Source organism: Camelina sativa, chromosome 8, assembly GCF_000633955.1.
Source record: "Camelina sativa cultivar DH55 chromosome 8, Cs, whole genome shotgun sequence".
NCBI lineage: Eukaryota > Viridiplantae > Streptophyta > Magnoliopsida > Brassicales > Brassicaceae > Camelina > Camelina sativa.
In genome coordinates this window covers 25,464,492-25,484,252 of record NC_025692.1, presented here as the reverse complement: position 1 = coordinate 25,484,252, position 19,761 = coordinate 25,464,492, and the positions used below count along the sequence as shown (strand labels likewise).

The 19,761-nt window shown below is 42.1% G+C and overlaps 5 protein-coding genes across 6 annotated transcripts; 2 read left to right on the top strand and 3 right to left on the bottom strand.

Annotated features, from left to right (window-relative positions):
- Positions 1,707 to 2,917, bottom strand: LOC104708587 (RING-H2 finger protein ATL73). Its single transcript, XM_010425183.2, has one exon. The coding sequence runs from the start codon at positions 2,440 to 2,442 to the stop codon at positions 1,921 to 1,923; it is 522 nt and encodes a 173-aa protein (XP_010423485.1). The 5' UTR covers positions 2,443 to 2,917; the 3' UTR covers positions 1,707 to 1,920.
- On the bottom strand, positions 4,598 to 5,473 carry LOC104709930. Its single transcript, XM_010426468.1, has 2 exons — positions 5,446 to 5,473; positions 4,598 to 5,358 (listed from the first exon to the last, which is right to left on the bottom strand). Exons 1-2 carry the CDS (start codon positions 5,471 to 5,473, stop codon positions 4,598 to 4,600), a joined length of 789 nt encoding a protein of 262 aa, XP_010424770.1.
- LOC104708585 (expansin-A2-like) lies at positions 6,734 to 7,871 on the top strand. Its single transcript, XM_010425181.2, has 3 exons — positions 6,734 to 6,952; positions 7,042 to 7,354; positions 7,487 to 7,871. The coding sequence occupies exons 1-3, from the start codon at positions 6,802 to 6,804 to the stop codon at positions 7,791 to 7,793; spliced, it is 771 nt and encodes a 256-aa protein (XP_010423483.1). The 5' UTR covers positions 6,734 to 6,801; the 3' UTR covers positions 7,794 to 7,871.
- LOC104708586 lies at positions 8,005 to 8,619 on the bottom strand. The gene has a single exon (XM_019228959.1). The coding sequence runs from the start codon at positions 8,563 to 8,565 to the stop codon at positions 8,260 to 8,262; it is 306 nt and encodes a 101-aa protein (XP_019084504.1). The 5' UTR covers positions 8,566 to 8,619; the 3' UTR covers positions 8,005 to 8,259.
- On the top strand, positions 9,117 to 12,402 carry LOC104708584. 2 transcript variants are annotated; one of them, XM_010425180.2, is made up of 14 exons: positions 9,117 to 9,310; positions 9,426 to 9,590; positions 9,671 to 9,760; positions 9,842 to 9,970; positions 10,046 to 10,114; positions 10,192 to 10,288; positions 10,400 to 10,502; positions 10,696 to 10,918; positions 11,271 to 11,384; positions 11,485 to 11,616; positions 11,694 to 11,774; positions 11,878 to 11,994; positions 12,086 to 12,154; positions 12,239 to 12,402. In XM_010425180.2, the coding sequence occupies exons 1-14, from the start codon at positions 9,209 to 9,211 to the stop codon at positions 12,296 to 12,298; spliced, it is 1,551 nt and encodes a 516-aa protein (XP_010423482.1). In that variant the 5' UTR covers positions 9,117 to 9,208; the 3' UTR covers positions 12,299 to 12,402. The 2 variants fall into 2 exon arrangements, with proteins under 2 accessions (XP_010423482.1, XP_019084503.1); XM_019228958.1 differs by lacking the exons at positions 11,694 to 11,774; positions 11,878 to 11,994; positions 12,086 to 12,154; positions 12,239 to 12,402 and having other exon boundaries at positions 11,504 to 11,611.

The window sequence follows — 19,761 nt, the reverse complement described above, 5'->3', positions numbered from 1 at the left end:
TTTTTTTTTTTTTTTTTTTTTTTTTTTTTTTTTTTTTGTAGCCTATAGTTACAGTCAAAGTGTTTCTGATCACAGTAATCTGAAAAATCATGTTACATCTCAATTTAAACCAGCTTACTCGTTACAATTCGACCATTGGATTTTGGAAGGATACATATCAAGTTTTGTGGATTTTATTGTATGAATCGTGGCTAAATAATTCAACCAATTTAAATGATTTCTATTGTAGTATTTGGTTTGTGATGATGTAGTGTGACTTTTGTTATAATAAGCAGGATACAGAGAGCGCATGCATACTTGCATACTAGCAATGCTGGTTTAACATTTTTTGATTAGGTAACTGAAAACTACAGGTGGCAAAACCCAAGAGGTTAATGAAAAATGGAAAGTTTATACCCGAACCGTCTACCGACCGTTGGTTTATCACCGAACCTAGGGTTCGATTTTGCTCCGGATTTTCCTAAGCGTAGAAAAAGGAAACTTGAGTCGCAATCATTAATTAGTTTATAAAATAGTCCAATCGGTTTAGTTTCATAATCCCAGAGAAGCAGAGAAAGAGAGTTGAGAGAGCACAAGTTATACAGAGTGACGAAGATGCAATTTCATGCTTCGATTTCTCTGATTTCTTTTTCGATTTTCATCTTTGATTTCTTCTGATCAGTTGCTGAATTTGCCCTAATCTCTCGGTTCCAAGTTGTTCGACGCTTGATTTGTTGTGATGTCGTTGCTCTTCGTCAAAACCAGGTCACTAGAGACGAAGCGTGATGATGGAAGATGATTTGTTGATTCTTCGTTCGCATGGATCAGATCAAAAGATCTATGTGTGATTCTTCTCCGGCGATTTATCAAACCCCTTGGAGTCTTTACAAAAACGCCAACAGAAAGTCAGAAACAGAGGTTGATGTCCAGCCCATCAAGAAATAACAGGCCCATGAAAAATGCATCCTATGGACCAGGTTAATTCTAATCCCTTTTTTGTTTTTCAATTCAAATGAATAGATTTCAAAATTTTTACATTAAAAACTTTTCATTCAATTCTTCTTTTCACCTTTTTCTAATATTTTTAATAATGGAAATTTGTATACTAAATTTCTAGCACAATTTGAGAGAACTAACCACACTTTGAATCCGGTCATTTGACTTTGTCATTTGTTTGTTAGAGATTCTATAAGTTTAAATTGTTCTCACATTGTTTTTTAGATTTAGCATGCAAGTTTTTGTTTTTATTTTTTTTTAGGGTTTTTCAAGATTTTTAAAATTAAGAATGCTAAGTTTATAAGCTATGTGAAAACTAATCCAATTTTGATCTAGTCATTTGTATGTTAAAGATTACATAAGTTCAAATTGTTTTCACATTTTTTATAGATTTAGCATCTTTTGTTTTTTTTTTTTCTTTTGAAAAATGTTGTTTTCATTTTTTATAAAGTTTTTTTTAAAATAAAAATATTAAGTTTACAAGCATTGTGAAAACTAACTGGATTTGGATTCACTCATTTTGACCTACTCATTTGTTTGTTAGACACTTGATAAGTTTAAACTGTTTTCAAATTATTTTTTGTAGATTTAATTAGTATACAAAATTTTAATTTGTATCATAAATTCTATATATGTTTGAAACAAATTTAATCGTATTAAGATTTAACCCCATTTGAAACAATAACCGACCGAGGCCAATCGGGGATAAATTTCTCAAAACCAAAGTCACAAATCGAACAAAAAGCCAAAACTTAGAAGATTATATATGTAAATTCTGCATGAAGCTTCCCTAATTGTAAACAGTACTGTGAAATTACAATATATATACTAACCCAAAAAGAAGCAAAGCCACTTTAAAGTAAAACTCAACATGAAAGTGACGTGATATCTGGAGAAATTATTTCCTTATCATCCTCGTGAAGCTGTGTTACATTTGCCATGTCATCATCCCGCCGGGGAACCATTTGACGGAGTCTGAAGCTCGAGGAGTGATTGTCTGCAAGTGGGGCAAGAGGAATGCGACAGCAACCAAGTGTCGATGCACTTGACGTGGAAGCCATGGTTACATTTGGGCAAAACCCTAACTGTCTCTCCTTCAAGGAACTCTCCTAAACAGATCAAACACTCCGTGGCTTTCATCTTTAACTCAGGGCTGTATGAATCAACGGGAATCAGCTTCAACGCCCGTTTCTTGATCCCCTTTGCTGTGTTTGCGTTTGCGTTGGTGTCAACTAGTTCTTCGTTGGGCGTGAACCTTCTTGTGCAGCGTAAGACATAGCGCAAGACCGAATTGAGGCCAAGAGAACAGATCAAGGCGCATAGAAGAGCTGCTAGTATTATCACCATGTTTGTATCCATGTTAGCTATATTCTTGTTGTTGCTGATAGAGCCTCCTAAGGTTCTAGGATTTGCATCCGTAGCTGAAATTGTCGGGGTTGCTTGCGTCTCAAGTAAAAACCTGCCCATCTGTAAAACTTGAAAAACAGAGGCAGAAATCTTTATGAACTCACCTTCAAGGTTCTTCGTCTTCTTCTTATTGCTCCAGTTTGTGTTCGAATCGGACTACGAAAGAGATTGAGAGGAGAAATTCAAGTTTCTTCATGCTATGTCTGATAATCAAGAGAGAAGGTTCTGTTCTCTATTTTTCCCTGAGGCTTTCGATCCTATCTGAAACTCAAAGACCAAGAAGAACCTTTCTTGAGAAATCCATGGAGATATCAAAGCTCATATCCTTGATGACCTGTTTCCATATACAAGTTCTTCTTTGGGTTTTACACAAAAGGAAATATAAGTTATACTATAAGAGTAGGAAATGGGTAGGTTAGAAAGAGAGAGGGATGATGATGAGATGGTCGGTCCAAGAAATCCTTGGTTAGATTTGTTCATATATAAAGTTGATATATAATTTAAGAGAGAAAATATTGTGGCATACAATCTTGTTGGTTTTGTATAAATTAGTAATTGGGACAAACATAAAAGACAGTGCCAAAAAGACAATTAATAATGCAGAATATATTGTTGAGTAGATATTAAAATTGATGTATAACGAATTCACAATTAGTGGTCTTGAGAACTTTGGAATCAAGCCAGATGAAATCCACTACTATCATATAGAAAGAAACTAATTAGTGAGAGAAACTAATAAAAGAAACATTCAAACGTGTTTTTTTCTTGAATAAACATATATATATGTTGGGGTATCAGATTCTCAACTAATCATGATTATTAAAACATATTGTATTTGTTCCATCGTTTAGTATATACGAATTATACTTGAAAAACTAATCTTCAATCAACATATATAGACATATAGTAGTTCTGTAGTTGTATCATGTGTTATTAAGAGTTTTCTTTTTCTTTTGTTAATTGAGGTACACTTACTAATACTATGTGTAACAAGGCGAAACAGCTACGACAACCTAAATGGTTTTGTTACATGTTAAATGTAATATATTTCTATAACAACATCTAAAAAGCTTAAAATAGTTTTCTACTATTTTCTATTCACTATGAAATTGCTTCAATCATAAGAAAATGTAAATGTTAGCTAGGTGGATCATGGATGTAAACTTTTCTTTTTGCCAGTTTTTAACTTTTAATGAACATCAAATAAATAATGAAAAGAACTGAAGAAATTAAAGCGAGTTAATCCATTAATCTAGTAGTTGAAAAATAGTTTTATGTTACCCAAAATGTGTAAAGTAATTAGATGGATTTGAATTGAATGGTCTACATAAAGGAAAAGGAAGTATCTGGGTGGGATCTTTGGTCCACATATTTGCAACATCCAATTCTACACATACGGATGTGCAAATCAAACAGACACACGAGTTCTCACGCAAGAGACACGAACACTTGTCTCTCTTAGATCCACTATCTCCATTATTGCATTATTTACATTTTAAGACGAAAATATATATATGAATGTTTAAACATGATTACTTATACTGTTATACACTATTTTTTGTAAAAATATCCACGTTTGTTTGGAATGAGATGAAATTACCACAATAAATAAGACATACTGTATCGGTTTTATAGTGTTGAAATCCCACGTTAGAATTACTTGATTATAAGTGATGTAATTAAATTAGGCGCCACTAGCCTTTGGTGGTATTAAGGCCGATTAAGTTCCTATCTATTTAGAAATTGTTGTCGGTGACTAAATATTGGTGTATAATAATATCTAGCTCTAAGTTTCGTGGCTAAATACTGGTCCACAGATGCGGTTTATGGCAGATTGAAATAGTTAGAGCTAAATGTATAAAATCTACCCCAAACTATAATCAAATCAGAGCGGCAACAATTGTGGGTACAATTAGGAAGCAAACTATGACTATTTTCTGGTTTCATTAGGCTAGAAATCAATTTGATTCGGTAAATCCTGAAACCACGTGACATAAAAGAACATATAGTACTATAGTGAGTCTAATGCGATTGTTTTCATAAAGTTGGTTAATTTCTCGTATGCGAACATATAATAAAATTTCTCGTATTTTATAACTTACGGTCGGATATAGTAGTGGTTTTTAGTGTTTCAGCAACAACAAAGATCGGGTTGAACATGCCCGATTAGGAACTAAAAAGAAAAGAAAGAAAGAAGGTGCATACATAGAGAGACTCAGTTAGAGAGGCCTCGAAACCAGTACTCTAGCATACCACGAAGCTTCGGAGATTTGTCCCGAGCCAAACAAGTGTTTCGGATTCGTCTATCCAAAAGGTGGTAGAGACCTTCAACCGGTGTGCGCTTTCCAGTGAACAGGCGTGCATTTCTCTCATGCCAAAGTGTGTAGATTACTGCCTGAGCTACCAGGAGCTTTAGAGTTGACAGGTTCCCTTCAGAGCAGGGGGCTTGTAGCCACAAGATAAGTCTATCCCAGGTACTGAATCCCATGAAGTGTAGTTGCATCCTTGAAATGCACCATCTCCACAGGTCGTAGCTATAAGGACAACGTAAGAAGAGGTGATCCCTTGTTTCATTGTAGATTTCACAAAGAATACAAGTGTCATCTTCCACAAGGCCCCAGTTTCTCAAACGAGACATAGTTGGCATTCTATCGAGACAGGCTAGCCACATCATGAAAGAGTATTTGGGGATAGAACCTGGGAACCAAACCTGTTTGTGCCATGGAACCTCCGGGGCTGGTGTTTTACAGACTTTCCAGGTGTCAGCGAAACTAAAACGGTCTTGGGGGTCTCCGTTAGAGTTTGCCCATAAGTAAACATCCTTTACATCCAACTTGAGTTCTTTTCCAGTGAGGTAACACATGAGGCTCTCAGCATTATCACTGCGTGCACCTCTGAAAATCCAACCATTTCGGGTGAGAGCCTTTGACACAGTAGCGTCCAGCGGCAGGCCGTATACTTGATGAGCATCTGGTCCTAGGAACGAGAATAGATCACCGAAAGGGGTCCATTTTTCATACCAGAAGGAACAGGTTTTCCCATAAAGTTGGTTAATTCATTAACTGTTCAGGTCTTGATGAGCTGTCTCCATATAACCCAATTAAGAGGCGGTTGTGTGCTCGGTCTCTGTCTTCTTTTTTGGGCAGCGGTTGGTTCTTGTCATCTGTGCCTCGTTCTTACTTTTTAATTCTTGTGACGTAGGTGTATGCTAATATGGTCTATATAGTATACTACTATACTTACATGGCCCCGATATTGACGAGAAACTGCATAGCCGGTGGTTTTTAATTTCGATTATACTCTCTTCGTTTCAAAATATAAGATGTTTTGAGTAAAAGCACGCATATTAAAAAATAATCACTTTAAAAAAGTTTAACCAATTATAAACAAGACTGCATAAAATAAATAATAAAAAAATATAAAAGTTATCTAAAAGTTATCTAAAAAGTTGAAAACATGTTATATTATGAAACAAAGAAAAACCTCTAAAACATCCTATATTATAAAACGGAGGGAATATATGACTTTTTTGATTATATAGTGGTTTTGGTCTTTTGGATGTGTAAATCAATTTTACTTTAGATGTGTTAAGTTAGATATGCATGAATAATATGACAAGAAGAATGTAACAGAATGAATCAATTGATAAACTGAGGAAGACTGTTACCGAAAACAACGGACGATCTCATGCTCCTATATCTCTTTCTTCAGTTTCATACGCCGATCGAGACTACGTCGTCATGTTTTTGATTATCTCATGTTGCATGTTCTCTTTTTTCCTTCTTTCTTCACTATTCATATCTGACCAATTGACCTATATGAGTAATTGAGTATATATGATTTATGCAAGTGTGCGCAATTTTACGAAACGAACTTCACTAGTATGACAAGATTTTTAGACTAAGATATATGATTATGACGAAATAGATAAACTCTTATTTCCTTATCTCATGACTAAATAAATGAATTGTGAAGCTCTTGCACATACAATATATGATAATTAATCCCAAAAAGAATCCTTCATATGTATATATTAATATCATCAGTATATGGTTAACCGACTATTAGACATGTGAATCAGTGATGTGGGCTAGATAATTTAAAAAGGATATGTGATCCACGTGGCACCAAAGCGGTATAGCCGTTGGAATGGTTAAGCGCCTAACGGAATTGCATGTGAGACTTTTACATAATGCATAACCTACAAACGCAATTCCTGGAAATTAAGACCGATGCGATTATGTCACCTTCTTCGACTGTACGTTTTGTCAAATATATTTGTAATTTTTTTTAAACTTAACCGCATCATAAGAGATGTGATCGAGATATGCAGTAGTGAACATCCCTATATATACAAGTGAAGTCTTCAACGAATTACTAACCTCACTCATCTCCGAATTAGCAGCCCCCATCATAATCATGAATCTTACAGAATATTCCCAGATTTTATTTGTTTCACTATGTACCTTCACCCTCTGCTTCTACGTTATAAACTCTGACGACAACGGAGGAGGCTGGGAGAGAGGCCATGCCACCTTCTACGGTGGAGCTGATGCATCCGGCACAATGGGTGCTTTAAACAAACTTTTCTATGAGCTCATAAATCATCACAAATTGATATATGACATATTTAACTGCTTAAGTGTTAACGTTTTGTAGGTGGTGCGTGTGGGTACGGTAACTTGTACAGCCAAGGCTATGGGCTACAAACCGCGGCTCTGAGCACAGCTTTGTTCAATAATGGACAGAGATGTGGGGCTTGTTTTGAGCTACAGTGTGAGGATGATCCTGAGTGGTGCATCCCTGGTTCCATCATCGTGTCAGCTACAAACTTCTGTCCACCAAACTTTGCCTTAGCCAATGATAATGGTGGTTGGTGCAATCCTCCCCTCAAGCACTTTGACTTAGCCGAGCCTGCCTTCCTCCAAATTGCTCAGTACCGAGCTGGAATCGTTCCTGTCGCATTTAGAAGGTATAAACAAACTGTAGCCAAATATGATGGAGAACAATTCAGTATACGGTTTTTTTAAGTTAAGGTTTTGGAGAAACACCTTCACTAAACTTTACAATTATATGTACCATTTATGTCCTCTTATAATGACAGGGTTCCATGTGAGAAAGGTGGAGGGATAAGGTTCACAATAAACGGGAATGCGTATTTCGACCTCGTGCTGATTACAAACGTGGGTGGTGCTGGAGATATAAGGGCCGTCTCTTTGAAGGGATCAAAGACTAATCAGTGGCAATCCCTGTCAAGAAACTGGGGACAGAATTGGCAAAGCAACACTTACCTTAGAGGTCAGAGCCTCTCTTTTCAAGTCATTGCTAGTGATGGTCGGGCTGTTGTGAGCTACGATGTTGTGCCTCGTGATTGGCAGTTCGGTCAAACTTTTGAAGGTGGACAATTCTAATTTTATGTATCAACTATCAAGCGAAACAAGGGCATATGTATCAACTTTTGAAGGTGGACAATTCTAAATTTAAGACAAGACTCTGCTTCTCATGGATCATATCTACTCTTCTATTTATTCTCATAAGAAAGACAAAGACAATGGAACAAGGGCACTTTGTATTCGTTTAGCAAACATATTTAATAATCGATGTGTTGATAATCCTTTGACGTACAAAGCCTTCAAATTAATTAAGAGCGCTCAGAGGCCAAAATACATAATTTCTTCATCATTTCGATTCTAAAGAACAAAAAGTTCAAATTCAAACATATTACTTTCAATAGTAACACGAGTATTGTATTTGATATTAACAAGATAAATTTCTAAAAATAAAGAATAGTTGTATCTAAAAAAAAAAATTGTCATACTCATACGTGATTTTGAAGTCAAACCGTGTGACGTCAAACGGTCAAAGATAATAGTTTGGTTAAGTCTTGACGTCGTTGATTCTCTTGCTGGGTCCAGACGGCGGAACCGACCCTTTTGGAAGAGCGTTCAACACCAACGACCCGTATTTCCCCGTGACATACGAAGAAAATTCCGCCGTGAAGTGATGATCCTCGCCGTCGCACCCTACCACCGTCGCCGTCTTGGAGACAACAGGGATCTCTCCGGAGAAGATGACGCCATCGATAACCGACGGAATACCTACTGGAAATTTCCTAGCTGTTGAGTATGAAGCAAGAGAGACGGAAATGAAGAAGATTATAATCAAAGCTCTGATTCTAGCCATTTTCTTGTTTGTTTACGAGCGAACACTCTGTTTTTTTTTTATATATAATCTTCTTCTGTCACTGTGTTATTTGGTGAAGATCCATGAATGTACTTGTTTAGTATATATATAATGTGTAAAGAGATAGAGAGGGTCACTGGTCGGTCAATGGCAGTTGCAGTCTTGCAAGAGATAACGCGGCAAGTCTTTTGGACTTCAGAGAGTTGAATGACTAGGTCATTAGTTTCCGGTCCAGTTGAAATATCATCACTTAAGACTTAAGTCTCCTAAAATTTGTAATATATATCACTTATATAATTTCTGAGTTCAAAATTAGGTGTTACTAAAACGATTTGGAGATATGATAACACATTTTCTGAGTTTGATTAGTAGCAGTAGAGTTACTAGTTTAACTTAGTACTAGTAGTAAAGAAAAGTCGTATGTGTTTAATTAATTCTAATTCATCAATCGGATGGGCCTTTATTGGGCTATTTTTGAAAAAAAAAATAAACCTTCAGAAGTGATCACGCTGTTTTGAGCCCATCACGATACTTCTGAATCAGTCAGAGGCTTTGTCTTCTTCGTCTCTTACTTCTCCGATTTGCCTCTCATCGGTCTTCGGAGACGTTGACCTTCGAGCTCGTAACAGCGAGAGGGATCCAAATGGCGGGCAGATTTCGATTAGAGGCGGTTGTTTCGTCTATAGTGACGGTGCACCCGCACGAGATTCCGGCGTTGCTCCACTCCTCTTCCTGCTTCTTCTTCGTACCGATCTTCCCTCTGTCTCCAATTTCGTTCGTTTCAAGTTTCAACCATTGATTTCGAGTGTTACTTAACTATGTCATTGGTTCTTCTTATTACTCCTCGATGAGAATTTCAGATTTTGAGCGCGTATTTCGTTGTTCTGCCACTCCGCGATGAAGGAGCAATATCGCTGGGATTATCAAAGCTCCCTGGCCTGTTCGTAGGATCTCTCTTTCTCACTCTGATAGCTGCGCCTCTCTCCACCTTGATCTTCTCTTTGCCCAATTTGTCCAAATCCAAGGTACTCTTTAACCCAATTGAGATAGTTTCTTTCTATTTCTTTTATGTTCTTTACACATACATGCTTCTCGAAAATTGCAGGCTTTGGTTATAATACATAGATTCTTTAGTCTATCGCTTGTTCTATGTTTTCTTCTTTGGCGGGCTTCTCCTACAGAGTCTAATTCAAAGGTAAGATAGGAGGAGACTTTTATTATTATTATTCATAAGCTCATGTCTCTCATTGGTTTAACACATACTACTGCTTCAAAGGATGCAGTCGTTTCGTCATCCAGTCTAACAAAAGATCCAAAATTTGGTATCGATGGAGCTATTCCTGCTACTGGATGGGACAACCATGGCTGGTTTTACATTTCTGTTCGAGTTGGATTTTTCCTTTGGGTATGACTAACTCACTCTTTAACATCCAAGTCCTTTGAATGTAGCTGTATACATTACATTTTATTTGATTCCTAGGTTGCGTTGCTCAATCTCGTGGCTATATCTTCAACATGGGCTAGGATTATAGACGTTATGGATAGTGAGGTAGTTTCTGCTTCCTTTTAACTATATTTTTGAAGAGTTGGGTATTGTTTCCTAGCATAACGTATTCTTAAATCCAGTCAGGTGCAAGATTGTTCGGTTTTGTTGGTGCTGGTGCTACCCTTGGACAGCTTTTTGGATCAGTGTTTGCTGCTACGACTGCTTGGATGGGTCCATGTAGGCATCACATTTTCTGATGATTGTTCTGTTTATTATATAAGTACCTAGATGATAGATATATCTTCTTATGACATGTTGATTTGAAACTCAATTTGATGTTCATTACAGATCTACTTCTATTTGCTGCTCTTTTGATGGAGTTTGCTGCACAGTCTTCAAAAGGGATCACCAATGATATTACCCAGTCCTCTGAGGAGTTGTCTCCTCTAAGGTTAGCTAAGCTACAATTTTTCTCCATATATGAAAGATGAATATGATTTTCAAACCCACCTCTTTTTTTTTGCTACATTTTCCCATCTTAAGTTTGGAATATTTGGCTATAAGTCTTAGATTTCTAGTGTGATTTTGACTCAATTATTCTCATTGTTGGTCAAGAATTTGATCTTTGGTTTCATTTATGTTAGGAGAACTGATAATGATCATCAAAGTGAGAGAATACAGGAAGCTTCTTCTCCAAAAATTGGTTCTCCAAAAGCTGCTTCTCCTAAATCGCCTATCTCCACATCCAGACCCCAGCTTTGGGCCATCTTAGACGGAATGAGACTTATACTAGCATCGCCTTATCTTTTGCTCGTGTCTCTGTTCCTTTGGCTTGGTGCGGTCATCTCCTCATTCTTCTATTTCCAAGTAAGACAAATCTTTGTATTTTAAATGATTTTCAGATATAAGATTAGCTAAATCACGTGAAGGTATTATCAAAAATAGCTGACGATGCAATAGTAAGCTTGTCACGTGAACCGCCTTTTACCCTGTTATATACTATTCATTTGCCTTCCTAGTAACCAAGACTCCTCGTTCTTCAACAGCCGTTTGAACAATATTCACCAGATAAAGATTAAAAAATCCCTTTGTTTCTAGTGCGTGCAAACTATATCGCTTCTGATACAAGCTGTTCCTTCAAAATTCCTTTGTTTTCTTGGAGTGTCTAAAAGAAAGCTGAACTCTTACTGTTTTACTGATGAAATGAATTTTACTGCAGAAAGTAAATATAATTGCTGCGACAATCACATCTTCCCTTGGTCGAAGAAAACTGTTTGCCCAGATAAACAGCTTCGTTGCAGTTTTCATACTCATTGGACAACTGACTCTAACGGTATGTTATATACGAGACAAAATTCACACACTGATTCACCATACCTGGAAGTTTTCTTATCATGGTCCACATATATTTGTTCGTCTACTAAATCTTACAGGGCCGGATCTTGACTATAGCCGGTGTCACGATTGCAATATCTGCATCTCCATTTGTTGCACTTGGGAATTTGGTTGCTATTGCCATATGGCCAACTTGGGTTACAGTTGCTGTGTCTGAAACCTTGAGAAAGGTCTGTGGTTTACATCAATCTCTCTCTTTTGCCTTACTGTTTCATTAATTGCACTTGCACATTTTACAACTTGGTAGGTGACAACTTATGTTGTAACTAGACCTGGAAGGGAACTCTTGTTCACCGTTGTCTCACAAGACGAGAAATACAAAGCTAAGGTACTGCATCTATCGTTTTCTCAACTTTAGATTGAAAATCGGTTCTGCTAAAAGGAAAAGTTACACTTGGTTTTCTTTCTCATTCTTTGCTCCATGGTTTCAGGTATGCATAGACGTGATTGTTCAACGACTTGGAGATGCTGCAGCTGCGGGACTATTTGAAGTCCTTACCATTGCTCTTGGCGGTCAAACATCAACTGCTTCACTCTATGCCTTGCCAGTATGATAAAAAGCTTCCTACTTTCAGACAGTTCTTTGTGTATGAGTTCTCCATGAAACTCCTCAACAAGTCTCCATTGTTTTTTTCACAGGTGTGTTTAATATGGATAGTCACAGCGTTCTTCTTAGGCCGGCGACAAGAACAATTGGCAAAACTCCAGGTGGGTTCATCTTTATAGGAACAAAAATCTTGGAAAAAAAGTCGCATTGATGCAGAAGATGAGAGGCTTCAACTTCACATGTAGGAGTTACGGGAAAGCAACTTAACCCCAACCGAGATCATGAAGGTTCAGAAGGCGGAGTAATGGTTAAAAGCGTAAAGAACTCAGATTTTTGGATTATACTGATAAATATTGTACAAAGTTTTATTTCAGTTAGAGAAATTTATATCAAATGTATTTGTATCCCACATCTCCAAGCTTAGGAAGTGATAACTTGCAATAACGAAAGAGTCAAAGAGTCAAACCAATTCACGTATGATGATGACGTGGCGATTTAATTGCATTGCAATATTGGGCTTTAGTGAATGCTATGCAAGGAATATCAAAATGGGCTTAAACGTTGAAGCATGAAACCCTAGTGTTCCTTACGTGTGTCTATAACTTACATCCTCCGCCAACTTTGCCCTTTCTTCTCCGCATAGCTGCCTCTTGTCCACTTTTCCAGCGACAATGGTGACTTTTTTTTTTCTTTATCGTCCATGAAAACCTGAATCAATTTCTCCAAATCACGATTTTAATAAACAAATACGTGAAATACATTAATTCGTGAATTTCTGCACTTGTTATATTGTGTGACCTAAAAGTTTTCATTTCTTTTTCATGTGGGTTTTTACTTTTTAGACCAAGAGAACGAATAAGGCGGGAATCGTGGGCAAATATGGTGAGTGTCTTTATGAAACTATACCTCTGTTCTATGATAACTTGCACCCCTTGTCGGATATGGGCTACGCCCAATATGCCACTCGGCCCAACGAAACTCATTAGTTGCATTCTCGGTCTAACGAGATTGGAAGCAAGTCATTAATTCCCGCAAAAGGGCAATCTCGGGAATTTATGAAGGAAACCCTAGACTCCCCTAGGTCAACAGTCTCCTATAAAAGGATAAAGCATTTATTGGGATCATCATCCTGACCCGCGGACAATACCCACAGAGCAATACTTTGCATCGAAAACTGCTATTATCTTTCGTATAATTCGTCTTGTTTTCAGTTCGTCATTTTAAGCTTACTAGTTCGTCTGTGAACTAACAAGCTCTAATTCGACTTGTTTAAGTGACGATCTCACGTTTTCCCCGATTAATAAAGAACTTGCTCGCTCTTTCCCACTAAATCTTATTTGTTTAAACTGTGTAATCCCCCGGTACAAACAATTGGCGCCCACCGTGGGGCCAGAGTAAAGCGTTTCTTTTGACGAATCAAAACCCACGATCCTCACTTCTTCGAAATCTCAAAAGTCATGACGAACCCCAGCGAAAACTTCGACGAAGCAACGGAGCAGCCAACGGGGCAGCGATGGGGTCGAACGAGAACGCGAACTGTCCCCCTGCCGAGTTCCCTGCCGAGCTCCCTGCCAAGCTCCCTGCCGAGCTCCCTGCCGAGCTCCCTGCCAAGCTCCCTGCCGAGCTCCCTGCCGAGCTCCCTGCCAAGCCCAACCGAAGGCTCCCTGCCGAGCCCAGACGAGGGCCCACTGCCGAGCACAGTCTCTCCGCCGGCGCCTGACACGTCCTCTGAGCCTCCCGTAGCTGCGCACGCCGGAGCCGGTCCTGTCGCAGACCAGCTGGTTACCCACGCCGCTGCTCTCCTAACCGCCGCTCTCACCAACGCTCCCCAGCGCCACTCTCCCCTTACCTGTACAAAGAAACAGACTCGACGATATGATGCAGGTCATTCTCGGTCGTCTTGATGGCCAGGAAACACGAACGAACGAACGGCTCGAGGCCATCGCAGCCGCACAAGAGGCCTCGCAGAACCAAATCAGCAGGCTTCAACGAAGGAGGGGTGAGCGCCGAAACGACAGCAGTCCTGCCGGCGAGAACGAGAATTCTCCCCCAGCGTAACCTTCTGTGGAGGACCGATACGACGGCCACAGACGCCGCCCGACGTCCATTATCGTAGGATCCGTTGATCGACGCAGTAGAGAGGAGCCAAATGAGGAGCTGCAAGACGGCCATGACCAAAGAAGCGGTAGCCCGCCGACTCCAACACTGCCGATCCAACAGCCCGAAGCCGATCTCAAGGATGAAACCATACGACGCCTAGAGGCGATGGTCCACGAACTCTCTTCCAGAGTCCATCGAGCCACAAGCTCTGCTCCCAACCTCGATCGAGTGCTCGAAGAAGTCCAACGCTCACCGTTCACGGCACGAATCTCCCGCATTCAAGTCCGCTACGTAAACAAGTTCAAGTTCACCCCGTACAACGGATTAGACGATCCAAAACCATTTTGGACGTCAATGAGTTTTGCAATCAGCCGAGCTCACTTCAGTGACGAAGAGTACGAAGCTGGCTGCTGCCAGCTGTTCGTTGAGAATTTAGCCCATGAGGCTCTAGGGTGGTTCTCCCGGCTCCCGCCGAACTCGATAGGGAGCTATCACGAGCTCACCACCGCCTTTCTCCAACATCACTCTACATTCATGATTCGGGGCGCGTCGAACGCCGATCTCTGGAACATGTTCCAGCGAAACGACGAATCTCTCCGAGACTTCATGGAGAGGTTTAAAAGAATCGTGTCAAAGCTCTCGATTGCCGACGACACAGCAATATCGGCTCTCCGAAATGCTCTCGCTCACGGCTCCCGATTTAGGGAAGACATCATAATACACGAGCCCCTGACTCTGGATGACGCACTACACCGCGCTAACAGATACATAGAGTTAGACGAAGAGAAGGCATCGAGGACAAACCGTCCAGAACCCCCGGCCCCTAAATCGTCCAAAGGAAAAGAGAAGGCACAAGACGAGCATCACGAGCCTCGTCAACACTTTGACAAAGAATATGCCGATAAGTTGAACAAAGGAAAGAAAGTCCAAACATTTGCAGTTAGCAATCAAGATCCCAAGACATCTTTATCGAGGCCCTGGAATAACAAGTGGGTCCGAGACCCATCAGGAAAGGGTGGCAACAAATATTGCGAATACCACAAGCGAGCAGGACACTCAACAGAAGAGTGCCGCACCCTCCAACAAATATTGCTCGACAAATTTAAAGAAGGCCAAATTGACGTCGATCTCGAGCGACGACAAATAGCCGTTCACAGGGATAACCATTTCTTCAATCCTGAGAACGAAAACCCAAGCAAACAATATAACACCGCCCCCGCGCCACAACCAAGACCCGAAACTCTACCTCCGCCCCCACCAACCCATAAAAGGAATCCCGAGCAAACTGATGATGCCAACGCTCCGGCTCCACGCCGAAGAATAAACATGATCATGGGTGGTCTGGCGACTTGCCGCGACTCGGTCCGTTCTATCAAAGCTTATCGACGGAGACTAGAGGCCAAGCGAGGATGATTAGCTCAAAGCACGCCACCTACTACGAACTCCGATCCAATCGTGTTCACAGAAGCCGACGCATCAGGTCTAACTGGACCCCATAACGACCCACAGGTGGTCGAGATGGAGATCGGCGAAAGCATGGTTACCAAAATCTTGATCGACACAGGTAGTTCGGTAAACGTCATTTTCAAAGACGTGCTCATTCAAATGGAAATCGACTTGCGGACCACCGAGCACGATGTTCAACCTCTCACCAGATTCAACGGTGACACGGTGATGACGGAAGGTATGATCATGCTGCCAGTCTATGTGGGCGGGACGATGCATTGCATCAACTTTGCTATCGTCGACAAGCCGATCGTATACAACGTCATCCTCGGCACTCCTTGGCTGCATAAGATGAAGGCCGTGGCGTCAACTTACCACCAGTGCGTAAAGTTCCCAACTTCTAGAGGAATATTTACACTACAAGGGGACCCGCTGGTAGCACGAACCTGCTTCATCATTGAGCGTCAACAACGCCACGCTCGGACGTTCACCGTTTCGGACTCGGCCGAGCGCCCAGACAGTCGTGTTCGCCCTAACTCTGAATCAATCGTCCAAGTAAACATTGACTCTTCCGACGCAACTCGATGCGTGGGAATCGGGGCCGACCTACCACAACCAATCAAGGACGAGCTCGTAAAGTTCCTGTGCCAGAACGCAGCCACCTTTGCATGGAGCATGAACAGTATGACCGGCATCGACCCAAACATAACCTGCCACGAGCTCAATGTGGACTCGACGTTCAAACCGATCAAACAAAGGCATCGAAAGCTCGGGCTAGAGCGTACCGCCACCGTTAACGAGGAGGTCAAGAAATTACTCGAGGCTGGATCCATCTGTGAGGTTAAGTATCCCGACTGGCTGAGCAATCCTGTAGTGGTGAAGAAAAAGAACGGTAAGTGGCGGGTGTGTGTCGATTTTACCGATNTCGGACGTTCACCGTTTCGGACTCGGCCGAGCGCCCAGACAGTCGTGTTCGCCCTAACTCTGAATCAATCGTCCAAGTAAACATTGACTCTTCCGACGCAACTCGATGCGTGGGAATCGGGGCCGACCTACCACAACCAATCAAGGACGAGCTCGTAAAGTTCCTGTGCCAGAACGCAGCCACCTTTGCATGGAGCATGAACAGTATGACCGGCATCGACCCAAACATAACCTGCCACGAGCTCAATGTGGACTCGACGTTCAAACCGATCAAACAAAGGCATCGAAAGCTCGGGCTAGAGCGTACCGCCACCGTTAACGAGGAGGTCAAGAAATTACTCGAGGCTGGATCCATCTGTGAGGTTAAGTATCCCGACTGGCTGAGCAATCCTGTAGTGGTGAAGAAAAAGAACGGTAAGTGGCGGGTGTGTGTCGATTTTACCGATCTCAACAAGGCATGTCCAAAGGATAGCTTCCCCCTGCCGCGCATCGACCAACTAGTCGAAGCGACTGCGGGGAACGAGCTTTTGTCGTTCATGGACGCATACTCAGGATACAACCAAATTGTGATGCACAAGAACGATCAGGAGAAAACGGCCTTCATCACCGATCAGGGAACTTACTGTTACAAGGTTATGCCATTCGGCCTCAAGAACGCTGGTGCAACCTATCAGCGCCTCGTCAACCGCATGTTTGCCGAGCAGCTCGGACGAACCATGGAAGTTTACATCGATGATATGCTGGTCAAGTCAATCCAGGCCGTTGATCACGTCTTGCATCTCGCTCAGTGTTTTGAAGTGCTAAACCGATACAATATGAAGCTGAACCCAGCCAAGTGTTCGTTCGGCGTGACTTCTGGAGAATTCTTAGGATACCTCGTCACGAAGAGAGGTATCGAAGCTAACCTGAAACAAATTTCGGTGCTCACCAACCTTCCATCTCCACGCAACACCCGAGAAGTTCAGCGCCTCACCGGGCGGATTGCTGCTCTGAACAGATTTATTTCACGCTCTACCGATAAGTGTCTACCTTTCTACTAGTTACTTCGTAGCAACAAAAAGTTCGAATGGGATGATAAGTGCGAGTCTGCTTTCCAAGAACTCAAGCACTACCTAGCTACTCCCCCTGTCCTAGCAAAGCCCGATCAGGGCGAAACTCTATATCTGTACATCGCTGTCTCCGGTTCGGCGGTCAGTGGCGTACTAATCAAGGAGGACAGAGGAGAACAACACCCAATCTTCTATGTGAGTAAAAGCTTAGACGGAGCCGAGCTCCGATATCCCACGTTGGAAAAACTCGCTTACGCTGTAGTTATTTCGGCCAGGAAGCTTCGGCCGTATTTTCAATCCCACACTGTTAAAGTCTTAACCAACCAACCCCTGCGAACCATTCTCCACAGCCCTAGTCAATCGGGCCGCCTGGCGAAGTGGGCAGTGGAACTCAGCGAGTACGACATCGAATATAAAAACCGCACTTGTGCAAAATCTCAGGTGCTCGCTGATTTCTTGATCGAACTCCCCCCGAGCTAGAGTTTGGCTGTCCGCAAGAGGAGAAGTGGACACTGCACGTTGACGGCGCCTCCTCTCGACACGGCTCCGGGATCGACATTCACCTCGTTTCACCAACGGGTGAAGTACTCGAGCAATCATTCCGGCTCGCCTTTCCGGCCTCGAACAACGATATGTCCAACAATTTTAGAGTTGTCTAAGATATGTCCAACAATTTTGAGACATTCGAGCTGAACAAAATTCCCCGAAGTGACAACGCACCGGCCGACGCTCTGGCCGTCCTCGCATCCACCTCCGATCCCGACTTACGCTGAGTAATCCCTGTCGAGAGCATCGATCGACCAAGCATCAATCTCCTCGCGCACGCCGAGCTCAATATCCAAGATAAGAAAAAGAAAAAACAGCTTATCGAACACGAGAATTTCAGCGATCAAGTCTCGAAAAAGCAAAGAACAGAGGAAAACGACCCCATACTCACACTATTCGTCATTGAATCACCGGCAAATGTGCCACCTGTGGAGTGCTCGGCCGAGCAAGGATCCGCGACCACCAAAGAAGGACGAACTTCGTCGTCTCAGGAACAATCGTCACCATCTCGCGAACGAGTTTTATCGTCACCATCTCAAGAACAAGCGTCATCATCGCACGCCCAACCCGATCCCGAACTTCACGAGCGACCACACGATTGGCGCCTTCGAACTCGCTGCGCGCATTACACACTTCTCGATGGCAACGTCTTCCGTTGGACAGCATCTGGTACACTTTTGACTTGCGTCGGTCCCGAAGAAATCAACGATGTAATGAGACGGTAATCACTCAGGAGGTCGCGCGCTCGCACAACGCATACGCAATAATGGTCATTATTGGCCAACCATGAACGACGACTGCGATAAGTTCGTCGCTAGATGCGAGAAATGCCAGCGCCACACTCTGATCATCCACGCGCCAACCGAACTGTTGAGAACGACCTCTCCACCATATCCTTTTATGCGATGGGCAATGGATATCGTTGGACCTCTCCCTGCGTCCCGTCAAAAGAAATACATTCTCATTATGACAGATTATTTCACCAAATAGGTTGAAACCGAAGCCTACGCAAAAATTGGAACAAACGAAGTCCAAAAATTTGTGTGGAAGAACATCATATGCAGGCACGGAATTCTGTATGAGATCGTCACCGACAACGGCGCGCAATTCACTTCGCTCCAATTCGAAGGTTTTTGCGCGAAGTGGAGAATCCGTTTAAGCAAGTCGACCCCCCGATATCCACAAGGTAACGGAAAAGCCGAGGCGACCAATAAGACCATCATTGACGGACTAAAGAAACGACTCGAACATAAGAAAGGTCTCTGGGCCGACGAGCTCGATAGCGTTCTATGGTCACACCGAACTTCCCCGCGCCGATCAACAGGAAGAACAGCGTTCTCCCTTGCGCATGGAATGGAAGCCTTTGCACCAGAGGAAATCGGCGTACCTACCTTACGACGCTCAATGCTCGTGCACGATCCTACTCTCAATGCTAAGATGATGCTCGATACCCTCGACACTCTCGAAGAAGAACGCGACAAGGCACTTCTTCGAATTCAGAACTATCAACAGCAAGCCGCTAAATATTACAACAAGAAGGTGAAGCCACGCCACTTCGACGAAGGCGACCTCGTCCTCCGAAAAGTCTTCGAGAACACGGCCGAGCTCAACGCAGGAAAAATGGGCGCTCATTGGGAAGGCCCTTACCTGATTTCCAAGGTCGTCACTCCCGGCGTCTACCAGCTGCTCGCCATGGACGGCAC

What these genes read in the sequence shown, in the direction of transcription:
- LOC104709930 (XM_010426468.1), bottom strand. Translation starts at nt 5,473, where the DNA reads ATGGAGACAGCTCATCAAGACCTGAACA. An exon ending in AGCTCATCAAGACCTGAACA is followed by an intron (nt 5,359 to 5,445) that starts GTTAATGAATTA and finishes TCTCGTTCCTAG; the next exon opens with GACCAGATGCTCATCAAGTA.
- LOC104708584 (XM_010425180.2), top strand. Translation starts at nt 9,209, where the DNA reads ATGGCGGGCAGATTTCGATTAGAGGCGGTTGTTTCGTCTATAGTGACG. An exon ending in CCAATTTGTCCAAATCCAAG is followed by an intron (nt 9,591 to 9,670) that starts GTACTCTTTAAC and finishes CGAAAATTGCAG; the next exon opens with GCTTTGGTTATAATACATAG. An exon ending in GAGTTGGATTTTTCCTTTGG is followed by an intron (nt 9,971 to 10,045) that starts GTATGACTAACT and finishes TTTGATTCCTAG; the next exon opens with GTTGCGTTGCTCAATCTCGT.
- LOC104708587 (XM_010425183.2), bottom strand. Translation starts at nt 2,442, where the DNA reads ATGGGCAGGTTTTTACTTGAGACGCAAGCAACCCCGACAATTTCAGCT.
- LOC104708585 (XM_010425181.2), top strand. Translation starts at nt 6,802, where the DNA reads ATGAATCTTACAGAATATTCCCAGATTTTATTTGTTTCACTATGTACC. An exon ending in TGATGCATCCGGCACAATGG is followed by an intron (nt 6,953 to 7,041) that starts GTGCTTTAAACA and finishes AACGTTTTGTAG; the next exon opens with GTGGTGCGTGTGGGTACGGT. An exon ending in GTTCCTGTCGCATTTAGAAG is followed by an intron (nt 7,355 to 7,486) that starts GTATAAACAAAC and finishes TTATAATGACAG; the next exon opens with GGTTCCATGTGAGAAAGGTG.
- LOC104708586 (XM_019228959.1), bottom strand. Translation starts at nt 8,565, where the DNA reads ATGGCTAGAATCAGAGCTTTGATTATAATCTTCTTCATTTCCGTCTCT.